The 17,281-nt window shown below is 39.5% G+C and overlaps 1 protein-coding gene across 4 annotated transcripts in view; it reads left to right on the forward strand.

Moving 5' to 3' along the window:
• Positions 1–17,281, forward strand: part of abca2 (ATP-binding cassette, sub-family A (ABC1), member 2) — a 119,517-nt gene that overhangs the window by 54,579 nt on the left and 47,657 nt on the right. For 3 of the 4 annotated variants that reach the window (XM_067600572.1, XM_067600556.1, XM_067600552.1), the window contains exons 3-9: positions 2,941–3,052; positions 6,138–6,295; positions 7,018–7,139; positions 9,976–10,089; positions 11,818–11,994; positions 13,462–13,683; positions 16,000–16,373. In XM_067600572.1, coding sequence (XP_067456673.1) covers positions 2,941–3,052; positions 6,138–6,295; positions 7,018–7,139; positions 9,976–10,089; positions 11,818–11,994; positions 13,462–13,683; positions 16,000–16,373 — 1,279 coding nt within the window. Of the gene's footprint in view, positions 1–94; positions 3,053–6,137; positions 6,296–7,017; positions 7,140–9,975; positions 10,090–11,817; positions 11,995–13,461; positions 13,684–15,999; positions 16,374–17,281 lie in introns of all 4 variants that reach the window. The other variant, XM_067600563.1, reaches the window with a different exon arrangement.

Here is a 17,281-nt window from a genome sequence, read left to right on the forward strand (position 1 = left end):
TACAGGTTGCCCCATACTAATACTAAGTGTCACAAAATGATGAAATTATCGTACATTATGGGACTTTTGAAATTATTTAGTGTACATCATACAGAGGGCAAAATTATCATACGATAATTATCATACATCTGGCAACGCTGTTTTTGGTCTTTTTCCCTGAGTTGCAAAGCTATGACATCACAACAACGTGATTGGTCATTTGCAATGATGGTCCTGGAGCAACGTTAATTATGATGTCGTAGGAACAATAGTGCTATTGATGAGTAATTAACCTCATTGCCATCTAGCACAAATGTGCCTCACTGCATTCTATTTCTCTGCAGTATCCTGAAATATGTTGATTTGTACAAGACAAGGTTTAAATATGTTCTGTTCAATCAAACGTGCAGTCCCTATCTGTGTGTCTTGGTGTGTGTTTTTTGTGTATTTTAAGATGAGTCGTAAGCAAAGAAGCAGGTGGACACTTTGCATATTTGACTGAGTCTTTATTGAATTGCTGCTCATTCTATGTAATTCTTGTTCCATACAGCGGGTTGTGTGCTTCATGTCTAACTTAATGATGATTCTGACCTTTAACACTTGACTTGATGGCCTTTCTGCTCAGCTTGTTGGTGAGAGAGGACAGATGTCAATGAACTGAATCTATTGACCTACTTCATGTACTTAATACATTGTGACCAAAGTCCAAAGACCAATTGATATTCAATATCTAGACCCGTTCATTGCTAATAAAAAAGTCTATTTAGGCATAAAGAATTATTTATTGTATATAATTAAAATGATGCAGACTACACACTGTCTATTTTTATGTTCACGTTATTGTTCTCACTCTTTTAACACCTGGGCTCTCTATTGTTAAGTAAATGGTTGTTTGGGCTTTTATTGTGGTAGAAATGTTTAATGTGCTGTGACAAACTGGTTTCTGTATTTTGTAGAACCATCAGTCTGAGGTGTACAATACTTCATTTAACCAGGAAAGACCCTCACTGAAGTTACAGGAAATTACAGGATCATGTACAGCAGCTGGTTGATAACTTCAGGCTAATATTTACTGGGTAGAAGGTGTGTCCAGTAGCTGTTATGTGCTGGACTGGTTTTTGGCCAGCTGTAGTGACTTCCCCAACTTTCTGCTGGTATACCAGGTGATGACAAGATTCCAGGAGGTTGCTGTGCTGGACCAAGAAAGAGTCTGGTTTTTCCTCACAGTTAATGGAGAGATTGAGAGTGTTATCAGTTGTCTTATTTAACTTTCAGCCAGAAAGTGTATTTTTTAATATTTTTGAACAATTACTTTAAAGGAGCCGTATCATGCTTTTTGTGATTTTGTGTTATTTATATACTGTTCTGATGTCGGATACAGTATCTATGTTAAACATGGTCAAAGTTCCAAAAGTTGAGGTTAGCGTATGTAGAAATGCTCCCTGCAAGTCAAAAGCCAGGGCTTCAACCAGCACATAACCATAAACAGCAGTCTGTTCCGTAGCCTTTGTTGCTAAGGTTGTTAGAAAGGTGTTGTTTACGTTGTCCATTCTCATATTTGGGATTGGATTCTGGCTCAAATGTATACGGATATATTTGAGAAGTTGACATTTCGAGTAAAGAATGAGAAAAAGTAGTGAAATCCTGCTGCTATACTTTGTTTCATGGTTTGTTGAGCCTCCGAAGCAGTGATGCAGCTTTCGGAAACTGGCCAATCAGAACAGAGAAGGCTCTTAAAGAGACAGGAGCTAAAACGGCCTGTTTCAGACGGAGGCTGAACTGAGGTGCTGCATAAAGGGCCAGGATAAGATAAATGAGTTTTTAACTGTAAATGCAAATGCATCATGTCATGCATCATGCAAATATATCACAGTAGAGCCCCAGATTAAAAATGTAGACCTGGAAATGTACATAATATGTCTCCTTTAATGTTATCAAACCACTACCACAATACCAAACTCATCTCCTTTTTGGAACTAACTTCTCCATGTTGGAGCCAGCAGGAAAATAATATTATGATGTAAACTTGTCAACACATGGCAATATCATTATATGATGACATGACACATTTTTTTTTATCACTTTACAATTTAGGCTAGTATTAACATGAACAATGTGGTAAGAGAATAGCGTCTGAACTCAACATCCTATCAAAGTAAAAGTACAGAGATATTACCAGCTAAATGTGTTTTATGTATTAAAAGTAAACATACTCGTTTTGCAGAGAATAAGCTCAGGTGACTGATATATTAAATATGTTTAATGAAGTACCTTAAAAAGATTGATGCAACAATGCGTAAGCAGCATTTTACTGTTGTAACAGAGTTATAATATGAATCGTGTGTTGGCTGTTTCTACACCTGTTACAGATACAGATGTATTTGTGCTCCAGAAAGGATTTCTAGTTCTTTCTCCTGTTTCTCAATAAGAGATGATATGAGAGAGAGTTAGCTGGAGGACAATAGGAAGTGATTTTGTGGGCGGATATACAGCCTCCGCACTCAGCACAGTATCCATGGAAACATTAGGCTTTTAGCAAGTTTCTTTTTTTCCTCGCTGAAAGCTTGTCCAGCTAGCATTTATGGACAGATGAGGAAAAATATCACATTTTTGTGCAACAAAATGATGAAAGGCCTGTGTATTCAGCATTGACATGTGGGAGCATCTCTCACCATTTGCTGCCGTGCTGCCCTTCTGGTGGCTTGTCTGCTATCTTTCTTCCTTTCCAACTCTAACACTAAAATGTCTCCTTTGTCTTTTTCGTCCTCATTGTCCTATTTGGTCCTTTGGTTTTCTTTTAATGACAACACCCTACCTTTTGGTCCTCATCCTCCTCTTTTCCTACATCTTTGTCCTCTGTATTCCCTCTGCCACATCCTCTTCTTTTGGCTGTTATTCCTCCCATCCTTGTCTCTGTGGTTTTGTCTTTTCTCTGTTCGTCCCTCCTACCCCCCTTTTCAGCCTTTTACAGCGCAGCCCCCCTCACATCAGCTGGCATCATTCCCATCATGCAGTCGCTGTGCCCCGATGGACAGAGGGATGAATTTGGCTTCCTGCAATACAAGAACTCCACGTGAGTAGAGTTTGTCTGTACTTATGTGAGAATGCTGAGATTGAGAGGGACGTATAAGGCTACACTTCCATAGAAACCCTGGATGTCAGCATGGAAGATGTTCATCCCACCTAACTCCTATCCAGTATTAGATGAGCACACTGGGAATCTTGAGGGAAGCGTCAACATTTCACTGCAATTAATGTAATCTAGTGATAGTTGTCTGTACATCTGTGGCTACATTGCAAACAGGAACTTCTAAAAACGAATTCAGCATACTTTTAATGGAGACAATTTACCAAAACCTGTACAAATATAGGCCTAAAGTTATAGCCCACAGCTAACTCAGTGAATCCATGTCAACGTTATACTTCCTGTTTATATCCCCCAAAGCATTATTGGAACTCAAGATCATATTGAAGTAAGACTAGGAACAAAAAAAATAATAAGAGTCTCAAAATCCATCAATACTTTTTTTTATGTTGAAAAGTCACATGTATAGCAGCATGTTGACCTCAGTCATTAAATCTGAACCATTACCTTCCTGTTATTCAATTAACACTGCAAGTTTATCCTTAACAAATGTCATCATACATCATGAATGTCTGCCTATCCTAAAGGAGGAGTCTTGTTTACCTTTAAGGAACACCAGAGGATCTCAGGAACTTTGGTTGGAGTGTATAAAAATACAAACCGGTTTTATTTGGTTTTACAAAATAAGTAATCTAAGAATGTAAAAAGTAAAATACAAAATTTAAGCAAAAAGTTAAAAAGCAAAAAGATTAAAGACTAAGAAGAGCCTCAAAGAGAAAAAGGAACCTTGAGCCTCTCTTGGCTTTTCATTTTATAACTCTACAACTTCCTCTTATTGTTGTTACCACATATCGTCTATCTCCAAGACATCTATCAGTTACATGCTGATGTTGCATGACTTAACACAAAATAGTGACATTTTCTTTATCTGTCACTTACATCAGACTATGTGGAACTTTTGAACTTCTTCTTTTTTACATTTGAGATTAAAATCTAGGGCATGACTGCTAGGTGCAGAAAACCACAGCTTCTCCTTTGCTTCAGATTATCTGATGGTTGTCTAGTTTGTTTTAGTCATTCTTGACAGTTCAGATCTAGTCACCCATCCAGATTTATCCTGTCAGTCCAGGGGATTGTACCGGCGCCCCTCCAGTCACAAGCTTGCCTCTCTAACCTTTAGGCCTCCACTGCCCTTCATTTAGTTATTTAAATCTCTTTTCATTCAACTTCAAATGTTCTTGTGTGCTTTGTGCACACTGGTGAGCTGTTTGAACACATTTCAAGTTTATACTGTGAGGTTATTTGGAGTGGAGCAGTCAATTGGAAACTCTAAACCCTGTTCTTTTTTTTGTTTCTTTTTTTGTGAATCGACTGCATTTGTTTCGCTTCCAACCAAAGCAACTCATTAACACACACACACACAAACAATGACATAAAGCTGCTCTAAGGTGCTGCTCCTCCTGAGCCACAGCGGAGCAAGAAATGTTTAAGTTCTGTTGGATAAATAAGGACTGATATTTTGCATGTAGACTCATTCATGTTTATTTGACTGTAAACACGACCTACTGTATGTGTAGTCAAAGTGATTTCTTCATTTGTAGTTCAGGGAAGGTGTTGATAATAAAAACAGAGACTGTCCACCTGTTTTTATTCTCACTGCCCTCATTTCTCCACTTTTGTTGAAAAGGTGTAAAATTCTTAAGTATCTCAAAATATTGCAGAAATAGCAGCAGACAAAAACATCAGATCTGTGTGAAACAACGATGAAACGCTGAAACAAACAGAAATGTCACATTTCCATCACGTTTGCTACATTGTTATTCCTTCTAGGCATGTGCATGTGTCTGTCTGTGTGTGTGTGTGTGTCTGTGTGTTTGTGTGTTTGTGTGTGTGTGTGTTTATGACTGCTCAAGGACCTCTCGTGGTTGCAGTGATTCACAATCTTCCTCACCGTTTTACGATACGTGTTTTGACATAGCAAAAGGAATTTCCAGCAATCGGCTATGCTAAAAACAAGTAGCAGTAACTAGTCTGTTACAGGCCACATTTTGGCCTTTATTGTAGCCCAAAAACTGACGTCCATAGAAAAGTTTGGTCCATTTGAAACGGAGCATCTGCAGATTCATTCTATACTCGATATGTCAGGATCCAATAAAGTTAAGCACGGTACAAGATGAATAAATCCCCGTTTTTGTTAGCTTCGCTGCAATCTTGACTGTACGGGAGCTGGGAGGGACAATTGAGTGAGATTGAACTCTTCTTTGTTTGGGAGGGGAGAGGGAGGTAGGGAGGGGGTCTGTCTTGTGTGGTGTGTGACAACAAAATGTTCTAAATAAATAATGTTTCAATTAAGAAGTTTGGACTTATCTTCCCGTTTATTGTTACCAGGATGCTCAGTTACACTATTCTATGCATCTTAAAGAAAACTGAGACTCTACTCTACAAAAACACTTTATTACAAACTTTGTATACGTCTATATACGAGTGCACTTTTCTAATTTTCCACTGTTTTAGGTTTGTGCCTTATTAATTACGTCTTGTTGTGCCCACGTCTGATAATTGTGTATATCTGATCACTCAGCTCCTAATATGCACGTAACAGCAGTGGACGGAGCATTAATTCACATTATTCTTCTGCAGATTTCTGGAAATATGATTCAAATTTGCTCTACATTTGGCTGTAAACACATAGAAACACAGGCGCTCCTACATGTAACTCACATAGACAGACACACACACACACACACACACACACACACGCACACACGCACACACACAGCACCACTAATGGTTTGCTATTTAATGGTGCTAATTACCTGATAGACTGAACATCTAAAACACTTTTAACAGAGCAAGAGAAAAAAGAAAGACTGTCATTACCTGTAATTGTATGCAGACGAGCAGTTGATCTGACTCTGCTTAACCTCATGATATGCCCCCCCCCCCCCCCCCCCCCGTTATCTGCTCCGATTTCTTGATGTCTTTCAAATGACTATCAAAAAAATATTTCCTGTTGTGTGCAGTTCCTGGTTTCATGTCTCTCTCTCTCTCTCTCTCTCTCTCTCTCTCTCAGTGTGACCCAGCTGCTGGAGCGGATCAGTGAGGTGGTCGAGCAAAACCGACTCTTCACCTCAGATCGGCCTGGTTTGGGCCAAGAGCTGGAGACCCTGCAGCAGCACCTGGAGAGTCTCAGCAGCACCCCTTTACCACCAGACTACAACAACAGCCAGGGTCTGACACACAGCCTTCTTCAGACAATGTGTTTCTCTGCCAGCTTTCTTTTTCCTGATAATGATTTTGTGGGCTCAAATATTTTAGAAATGTCGACATTACTGGTCTTTCAGTAGTTCTCTGCCCTGAGGTTTATTCACTTATTATTATTCAACCTTAACCAAGAGCTGCAAGTGTCTAAAATCTCCCCACAAATGAGTAAAGTAGTAGTAATCACTACCAGCAGGAATTGTTCTGTATCAACATTTTTGTGAATTGCTCAAAACATTAAGTAACATTTTCTCGTTATACTGAGAGAGGAATTATGTTTCCTACAATCCGTATTAGTTGTTGCAGTTCAGTCATACACAAATGTAATTTCTAGGAGGCAGGGTTGCTTCATGATATCTGTTTTGGCAGAAATCAGTGGGATAAAAAATATCTGTCTATGGATCAAATAAGATAATGCTGAATCTTCTTTATATGAGAGATTGTAACTTCATGCCATCAAAGACTCCATGTAAACTAAATCTTAGAGCTGCTTCTCCTGCTCAGCACTTCTCACAAAATGTTGCACTCCTCAAGGTCAGTTGTTGTGTTTGTATATCAGAAGATGTTTTAATGAGACCAAGTACTGTCAGCTGATCGAAACGCTTATTTCAGTGAATAAAACATGTGTCCACACGGACAGAAAGCTGAATTTTAAACCGTTGTGTGTGTGTGTGTTTGTGTTTTGTATGCAGGCTTCACACTGGCCAGCGTGTTAAAGAACCAGTCGGTTTTCCAGCAGTTCCTGGTGAAGAACATTTCTCTGTCCAACTCCACCGCCAGCCTGCTGCTCAACACTCCAGTCAGCCTCAGAGAGGTGACGTGCTGATGTATTAACTCTAGCTCAGCTCAGACCAACAGGCAGTTGTTGCATCATATACAGACTTATTTGTTTTGCATATTCTCAGACTCTGCCATAAACTCATTTGCACAGTCACAAAGTCCTGTAGCAGCGAATACTGTACTTACATAATGTTAACAGCCACCGTCTTGTCATATGTTTTTTAGTCTGCATTTAAAAGTGTTTTGTTAATTTGTTTTATTAGTGCAATAAGACATAACACACACACACACACACACACACACACACACACACACACACACACATGAATGAATTTTAACTGTCTTTATGATATTTTTATGCCCACAGCTGATTCTTGAAAATGCTGTGATGGATTTTGGCCATTATCACTTGTTTTCACCTCACATGTTAATAAGACACATAGATGGGTTTATGTGGTTACGGACATTCAATTTTGAGACAAGACAAAAAGTGAGATCTGCATATATAAATTTCTTCACTTCCTGTTGTCTGTCTGCCATTCTGCCCTTCTGTCATGCCTCACTCTGTCATTTGGCAAACTGCACTGATTGGTTAGTTTGAGTCAACTAAGTTACGAGGCAGCGGTCAAACTTTAAAACATTTTCAGGGGGTCTGAAGGGGTTGACAGGCGGCTGAGCTGCAGCTATGCTAATTGAAATCATCAGCATTGTAAATGACTACATGGGAAACATGCACCAACACAGAACTCTGCAGCCATGATTGTAATTACAGTTGGTCTAGTGAAGCCCTCACAGTTTCACATCAGTAATTACAGGCTTGTGTCTGATAGTGACTCCTGCATACATCCGTCCCAGGAAGAGACAAACGGCTACATCCTCTACAAACCCGACAGTGATATAAACAGGAAATGAAAATTCTAATCACACTACAAATATTTGTCAGCAGGAGGCTGTTCACACGCTGGAAATGTTCTGCACAGCTCTCTCTCAGCGCTGAATGACGAGTGTTCAGCTCTCACTGTAGCTGTAATAACTCAGTAACAATGAGATCCCTGCAAACTGAGAGATGAAAGGAATATTCATGGGTCTCCAGCTGGAGGATGTTGAGATAAATTGTAAAATAACACAATCAATGGATTGATTAACATTGGATCAATCAATACACTTTCTCTTCTCCTAATTCTTACAATGGAAGTTAACGAGGAAATTAGACAAATATGTGCTTTTAAGAAGTCAGTGAAGTCTAAATAAGTGTTCTTACATAATCAATTTTCATTTCCACTCTACTGTGAATGTTTTAGAGTTGATTTTGAACCAAATAATTGTTAATCCAAATCATCAGGATATTTATTCACTGTGAGAAAGTTTAGCAGCGTCTATTTCTTCCTACTGCTGTGCAACAGTCTGAAGGTGCAGTCAGACAAGAACCGACCCTGTTGACAGGTGAACATGACAATACTGCAAAAACGAAAAAGTTGAGAAAAGTCTCAATTTAAAGGCAACAAGCTTTAATACATGTTTGAGTTAGGAGATTTAACTGAACTTCATATGTTTAGGTGTTGAGTTTATCCAGCTTAGAAGTTTTAATTCTATTAACTTATTCCAAGTTAGACTAACATATTTACTTTACGTCATCATGTTTGTTATTTTACTGTAAGTTAAATAAACTCATATCTGTGTGCAGTAACTACGGTGACCAGACATCCCGGTTTGTTCGGGATTGTCCAAGCTGGGTGTCCCGAGTCCTGACAAATATCTGTAAAACACTAAAATGTTCCGGTTTTCAACATTCACTACCAAACTATCCCAGTTTTCCCCGCAATTAAAATAATAATTATAATATTATACTTGTTTTCAGTGCATATATAGACATTTATCATATTCTGTCCCACTCATCATTACCTAACCCAATATAAAAATAGAAACAGTGCACCACTTGTCAATCACTCAGTGTGTCGTTGTCAAGGCTGTTGCTAGCCTGTTAGCCTGTCTGCTAACGGTTAGCTATAGCTCCAGCAGTCTTACTCCTTCCTTCCTAAAGTACCTGGCAAATGCTGTGTTCTGCACACACTGCAGGAGTACATTTTCGGTCGCACACGGTGGAAATGTGGATATAAAAGATCATATTAAGACGACTAAACATAAATGGTGGTTTCAATGAGAGCTGAGAGCTCCAGAAAAGTAACTAAGAAGAAAGACTGCAAAGCAGAAAGTACCCAGCAATCTTCTTAAAGGTAACTTTCTTTAAAGGCTCTGTCTCTGTTTTTGTTATTAACGAGGTGCAATTTTGCATTTTTGACGTTTTAATCTTTGTAAACTCGCAACCAGCTCGTGGCGTAGTGTTGTGAAATGAGTTAGTAATCTTTATGTTATAGCCTTTAAAGTTATTTATAGGCATGCAACCCTTTCTCCTCATTTCTATGCTACTAAATGTTATTCATTGATGTACTGCACCACAGGCGTAGGGAGGAATCTCTAGGCCTCTAAATAAATAATAACTCTAAATAAATCTGCTTACATAATCATATCTTTCATTTCCACTGCACCGTGAATTGAGTTGATTTTGAACGAAAGGCCCCAAATAATTGTTAATCCAAATAGTTAGGACATGTTCATTCCAACTGAAATCATATTTAATCACAGCTTTTTGCAGTTAAAAATATTGTTAACATGTTTTTAAAATATATAAACGGTTTTATATTGTTGAAAGGTGTTGGACAGCCAGTATTTCATGTTCAAACAAATCGTAGTGTTTGTGTTACACCATTGGATTCATGCTCTCATTCACATCTTCTGTGTGTGTGTGTGTGTGTGTGTGTGTGTGTGTGTGTGTGTGTGTGTTTGTGTGTGTGTGTGTGTGTGTCCCGTAGGTGTACAGTCTTATCTTTGGTACATCTCCCAGAGAGGGAGGAGGGGCCCAAAGTTGGATTCAAGGGGCAAGAGACACTGGACACAAACCTGGAGACAAAGTCCTTCATCTGGAGGCAAGTTCATACACACAGATTCACACTTCACTTCACACACACACATATACACATGTATGATCCACATATGAGGTCACTGAGGTCTTGTTTAGGCTATGTTTGGACCAAGTCAGGCAGTGCGGCAAAAACACCAGTCCTCCCGTTCATGTGAATGGGGGAAGTGCGTTTTGGCTGCAGGTGTTTTGACGGCAGCAGCACTGCGCTGGACTGCGGCCGGAAAAGTTGAGCCAGAGCAAAGTTTTGGAGAAACGCAACACAACGGCACTGCGGCTGAAGGCTGCGGTGGCCAATCAGAGCTGTAAAACTCTGCCAAGAGGGAGGACAAAGACGTTACGAGGAGGAGGGGAGGACATTACTCTTCATTTGATAATGTTAAAAGTAAAGTTAGACTTTGCTGTCTCCTTCTCGACTCATTTTAAAGAAATGAGAGAGAGAGAGAGGAAAGCTGTGGTCGAGCATACTGGAGAGCCCATGATGATGTCGTCATTGTTTTAACACGACCAACAACAAAGATATTCTGTTTACTGTCATAGAGGACTAAAGCATAAAGAAAATGTTCATTTTTAAGAAGCTGGAATCAGAGATTTTGGAAATGTTCTTCTTAAAAAATGGCTCAAAACAATTAATTGATTTTCAGAATGAATGGCGATTAATTTAATAGTTGGCAACTTATTGATTCATTGACTATCGTTGTAGCTCTACTTTAAATGTCCACTTCAATACACTACATCTATACATGATAAGAGGTAAACTATCCAGCTTTGAGCTTCTTGGTAAGTTAAAGTTTTATTAGATGTGCCTTGGAAAATGCCGTAAAGGGGGTTCAAGTTCAAACAGTTTGTTATTTGAATGCAGTAGCGAGGTATCAGATCTCGCCACACCCAGCATCACTGCTCTCATCAGACTCAAACATGACAATTAAATTGCTAGGTTGCTTTAATTGTGAATGAGACCTAACACTTATCTTTACTGAGCTAACAGGACTGCCAAAAAAGACGTGTGAAAACAAATTGGTGACATTGTTGGTTCATTTGTACGGCGGCTACATCAGAAAACAACAGTCAGAGCAGAGTATCACACCCACCGAGCGTCAGGTTCATGAGAGGCCAGAGACTGCTTACTACTGTTTATCCCGATGTGTGAACTTAACGCAGTGTTTAGACCAACTTTAGGTCCGAGTGGAAAAAAAAAGAACTCCCTCATACATTTGAACAAGGCCAAAGTTAGTCTATCTGGTGAACATAGTGGAGCATTTAGCAGCTAAAGAACCAGATGTTTTCCTCAGGAGCTGGTGGACACCAAAGCAGAGTTAAAAGATGTTTTCTGCCCCCTGGTGGCCACAAATTGGTGCATGCAGCCTTATGTATTGACACTGTTACATTAGACAGTTTGTACTGTTGAACCTGCATTTTTCATGACTGTTTACCCTATAACCTGCTTTATTTAAGGAGTAATGACGGGTATCTTTGAGTTTCATGTTAATGTTTTTTCACATTATCCCAGTTTAGAAAAACCAAACTGTGATACAGTCTGACATCTGTAATGTGAACGATGTTTTGTTGCTTGTTTCTTGAGTCTTCCACTCACACACAGCTCAGTGACAGTTCAAACCCTGCTGCCATTATTACAATTGGTATTTTTTATTGTGTTTGGTTTTAGTGAGCACTGAGCATATGCCTATTTTTTTTATTTATCAGTGATGTCTTGGCTGTCTTCATCTTCCTTCAGGAGAAGCTGCTTGGAAGTGTACACAGTCTGGATGGAGGTCTGATTCACAAAGCGTTACGTGACCCAACGAAAGCAGCCCACAGGCAGGCTCTGCTCAGACTGATGTCCCAGGCTTTAGGCCTGACTGAAGTCACTGGAAACCAGAGAAATGACCAGCAGGGCCTGAAGGAGGTGGAGGTACACCTGCCTATTTACATCACTTGAAACACTTGAATTTGGTGACCTCATTAATGCATCATGAGAATAACACATGTATAAGTTGTCCCACCTTAACTAGAGGAGAGTGTGAGAATGAGCATCCTATGGGTGTGTATAGGCTTTTTTAATGGAAAGTTGATATAAATGAAAAAGTACACAAATAAAAGTGTGCTTCAATAACAGATATAGAACTCTGTTATTTGATTTTTTTGTTCAGTCAAATGGCAGATTTTTGTAGTCAGCAGTATGAGAAATTTTTCTCTTGTTTTCCTCTTCTTGCTAAAAGAATATAATATATAAACAAATGTTTTATGTGTTACAGAAAAAATGGAAAGGAGAAGGAATATACAATATTCTAAGACAACATTTGAAATCCCTCTCTAGCACCTAATGTTTATCTGAACACTGACAACGTAAAGATACAGAGAATAAATGCCTGCCCACTGTAAATCAAGTCAATTTACTCTAAACACACCTTAAGACTAAGATGATCATAAAATTCATCTTACGAACCTTCTTAAACTTAAGAGCTGTTCCCAAAGACCATCTTAACTGAAGACGCTCTCAAAAATGATAGTAGATGAATGAGTGATTCCTGCTGAGAGCATCTGAAGAACCTGCAGGAGGAACCAGAAACTACAACTTTCTATAATTTTATCATGAACACAGATGTTTTTTAGTGATGAATGTTATTAATAAGTGATAATGTGTAAATCAGAAAAAAATTAATTAAATAACACACACACACACAAATTAATTCAGTATTGATCTCTTCTTTCTTGCATTATATATTCATCTCTTCTGGCGGAAAATTTCCAGATAGTATATTTTTAGGTTCTGCATTTTATTATTTCTTTCCATTCATGGTTTGTATGTTTGTTGTTTGCCTCACACTAACACCAAGTCTAATACAGAAACAATCACAGCTTCAGAAACATCTGCCTCCAGCAGGAGGTTTCCACTCAGGAACATCAATGATAAAGACTGTAGACTGTTCACTGCACAATATTAAGTATAAAATTAGCAAAATTTAAATTTTTTATAGTGTAGTTTGTAACATTATGATGTGTGTATTTTCAAACTAGCCTATAGTATGGCTTAGTTACTTTAAAATGTATTCAGCACCATCTTGCTCTGGGAAACGCGTGTAGAAACTAGGGATGTGCAGTCCAAATCCCAGTAGAAACACTCTCTGCCAACATTCTTCACTTCTGAGACTGATCTGACCCGAGTACAACAGGTTAACAAACCAAGCCTGTCCTGTATGAAAGCAGGAAAGGGTTGACGTTGCTGCAAGCTTGTTGCTCGACAGAATGATCAATCTTCACGTTAGAAGGATGCAGATAGAATTTTGAAATGTGTCAGTTTCAGCAGAGATAGCAGTTCATGTTAAGAAACTTACTGGTGCTTGCTTGGGACAAAACATTGATTTAGCGTCTTCCACAGGGGGTTCTTCTGACTGGCGCCATGCTGGAGGTCCTTACCTGTGGGGATGGCGGGGCTAGTGAGCTCAGTAAGATCCTGTTGGTGCCTGAGAAGCAGCGACCGGTGCTTCAGGCCTATTGCAGCGCAGTGTGCAGTGGAGGGGAGGGTCAAAGGTCAGAGCGTTTCAGGCAGATGAGCCTGGAGCTTCGAGAGCAGATCAACACACAGAGTGTCAATGAGAAGGTACAACAGAAACATTTAAGTACATTCACTCATGTACAGTACTTCTACTTAACCACAGTTTTGAGGTACTTGAACTTTACTTAAAGCTTTAGTCTCTTCCTTCTGGCAGCGAGAGTAAAAGAGTGTTGCTCGGTTGTGATTGCCTGAGTACAAAGATGTCAGTAGGACGAGGGGAGGACATTTCTTTTCATTTGATAACGTTAAAAGTAAAGTTAGACTTTTCTGTCGGCTTCCCAACTCATTTTAAAAAAGACGAGATAAAGATGAGAGAGAGAGAGAGCTGAGAGCACCAGCGAGTGAGAGAGAGAGCAGCTGTGGTCGGGTGAGCTAGAGAGTGAATGTAGAGAGGGAGCGGTGGTAACAGGGAAGCCGGTGAATCAGATCAATAAAATGTTTTTTTCTGATTATTTCACAGCAGTTACGTTCTAGAGCACTAACCCCCCCACAACCCCCCCACACCTCTGCTCAACCCTCTGAATGCAGCCTGACACAGCTATGCAGCAGCTCTCACCCTGAATGACAGGCAAACAGAGAGGGCCAGTAAAAATGGATATGTTCTGACGGCCCACCGGGATGTGTCCCAGTATGCCTGATGGCCAGTACATACTAGCCGTAACCTACTGTTGAGGCTGCAAAATGGTTGATAAATTGTTTTGAGTGTCACCCAACCCCCTTGAAATGACTCCTTTCAGAATTTGATCCATTTGGTCCAATAACATTTGGAAATTTTAGAAGAGCCGCACGATTAACAGCCAAAGGGCCAGCGGGGGAATGTCACACCCCACATGAGATTTAAAAACTCTGTATACTGTGAAATGATCGGCTTAATCAGCACTGGGTGAACTCATTTGGCAAGAACTTGAATGTAACGGACCTTCATTTATGTGTAAAAGTTCCGCACTGCAGGTTTAAGTATTTCCATTTTATGCTACTTGATACTTCATCTCCACTACATTATAGTTGGAAATATTGTACATTTTACTAAACCTCATTTATTTGACAGATTTAGTTAACTAGTCACTATTCAGAATCAATATTATATAAAATGTTTGCCGACCTTTCTGACTTATTATAACAACCAGTGTCTAGTTGGGCTCCTTATCATGTTTCAGATGTTGTTGTTAGGAGATCCACCAAAAAGGTTTAGTGTCAGAGAGCAACAAGTTTATTTTTACACTCTAAAATGTCCCACTTACCACATATCTGTGCCATCTTTCTTTAATAACGACATTTAAGGGATCCTTATCAAATAGTTAATATCGTAAACAAATAAGAGCCAATATACAGCACCAGTCAAAAGTTTGGACACACTTTCTGATTCAAGTTAAAGGGAAAAGTGTGGTACTGTAGTTATTATATATATACTTCTCACCCAACTATATTATATTGTATGTTTTATTGATAATATAATTAGGAATAATTAGCTTGTTACACAATAGTAAATCCATATAGTCTCCACTGTGCACTCTGTGTTTTGGATGAAGAAATGTAACGTTTTAAACAGTCACACTCAGACAACTTCTGTTATTATATGATATACTGTATCATGAAAGACAAACGTATTGTGACCAGTCACATGACGATTCTGACAGTAACATGAGGAACTGATCTAATTATCGCTGCTGTGTAAATATCACTCAACGTTTGTCAGACTGCTGTAGAAGAAAGTCTCCCAGTCTGTCAGTCCTTCACGCTGTATGTTCTATAATAAGACTGATAAGATATTTTCTAAAATATAGGTGCAAGGTGCAGATGTCAATGTACACAACGCCGCATTTTCCCACTTCCTGTGCAAAATTATGGAGTCTGAGCACTTCCTTATTCCTTACAGTCAGTATAGAAGAGGCAACAAGGGGATGAGGAGCAAAAAAAAATATCCACCTAAACCAATACATAGTCACCGACAGTATCACTAATTGTGGATAAAATCAAAAACATGATCTGAATCTGTGTGGTCCTTTTGGCTAAGCTCAATGTCTGTTAGAACACACAGCAGATGAGTCCTGCTGAGGATAACCTCATGTTTTTCTGGTAAAACTACAAAAATAAAAAAGTTAAAAAAAATGCATCTGATGTGACGAGCTGCATGGTAAAGAAGGATGTATGTATGTAATATATATGATCTTCTCATTCCCACAAGATAACTGCTGTGCTCAACATAGATATTGTTCAGAAAGAAAAAACAAAAACATAGTCTTTTGTGACTTTGATGCGCTGTAGTATATATTATATAAGAACTTCTGAGATTAACTAACAACAAGTTTGGAGCCCATGATAGTACCTCACTAGCTTTCTCCTACATCCTCTTCCCACCAGCTTCACCTGGAGCGGCCCAGCTCCTTGCTTCCTCTCTCCCAGTCCCACCTTGGGGCCTTACTGAAGGACCTGGCCGATGTGGAGAGGCTTCTCAAGGACGTGGACCTGCTCTCCGGCCTGGCCCGACTGCTGCCCAAAGGGGCCTGTACTGGTCGAACTCCCCCCTCCCCCACAAACACAACCTGGTCCCTCAATGCCACCACGTGGGGCCCCAACACCACCGACATCCCCGGAGAGGAGGCTGAGGAGGGAGCGGAGGCTGGTGTTGGAGCAGGAGGGAAAGGGAAGGAGGAAGCTGAAAACCCACACTCTCAGTTCTCAGCATTTGTGCAACTTTGGGCCGGGCTGCAGCCCATTCTGTGTGGGAACAACAGGTGGGTGATTTTTGTAGTTGCGGTTATCGTTCCTATCCATACAAATAAAATGGTACTCACCATGTAAACTGTTGAGATCTGCAGCATCGCTAAAGTGAAGTGAAATGAAACACAAGGTGAGGCTTTAAAGCTGCATGAATCAATATTTTTGTATGAACAAAGACTCTAATGTGAAAGGTGTTGCTCATGGTGACAAACCTACATTATCACTGGACAGTTCTTTCAGCTCTATGACGCAATTTAGCCTCTTTCGGTTCATTGTTTTTGTTTCAGAGACAGCAGTTAGCTGGTGAACATAGTGAACATTTGGCAGCTAAAGAGACAGACATTATTGTCAGGAGTTGGTGGAGACCAAAATACAGCTAAAAGGAAAGTGAAATTAAAAATGATCAGGTAGACACAAACACAACTCCGTCTGTCTGCTGGATATGTAAACAGGTAACTGGTTGCTAACATGTTCATTATATAACAACTTCATAAGGAATTAATATTTCAATCGCGTGATATTTTAGCTTGCTGTGAAACTCAGCCTCAGATGGTCAGAAACTGTTTAATACATCTTTTAATGAACCTCTGGAGGGGTATTTCATTATGGTGGATAAAGGAAGAGTCTGGCCTATTTTGATAAGCCTTGTGAATTTAATAAAGTTCCGTTCCATTACTGTGGCTTATATGATTCTATGAACTTATACTGCAGAACTAGTCTGCTCCGCGGCAGGCTAACTGTCAAGCTTAATTTAGCTGTGTGTCAAAGAATTTCTGACAGACGGAAACAGAATCCCAAAAGACTGTTCCGTCAAGTGTCTCGTTGCACTCGCATCACTTGTGTCATGTTCATGTTCAGAAACATAAGATGGAAGAACTGTGAGGAATTTTTACAAAAACACCTCTTTCAGTTAATCCACATT

The sequence above is a fragment of the Thunnus thynnus genome, chromosome 2 (genome assembly GCF_963924715.1).
Source record: "Thunnus thynnus chromosome 2, fThuThy2.1, whole genome shotgun sequence".
In the NCBI taxonomy this organism is placed as follows: domain Eukaryota; kingdom Metazoa; phylum Chordata; class Actinopteri; order Scombriformes; family Scombridae; genus Thunnus; species Thunnus thynnus.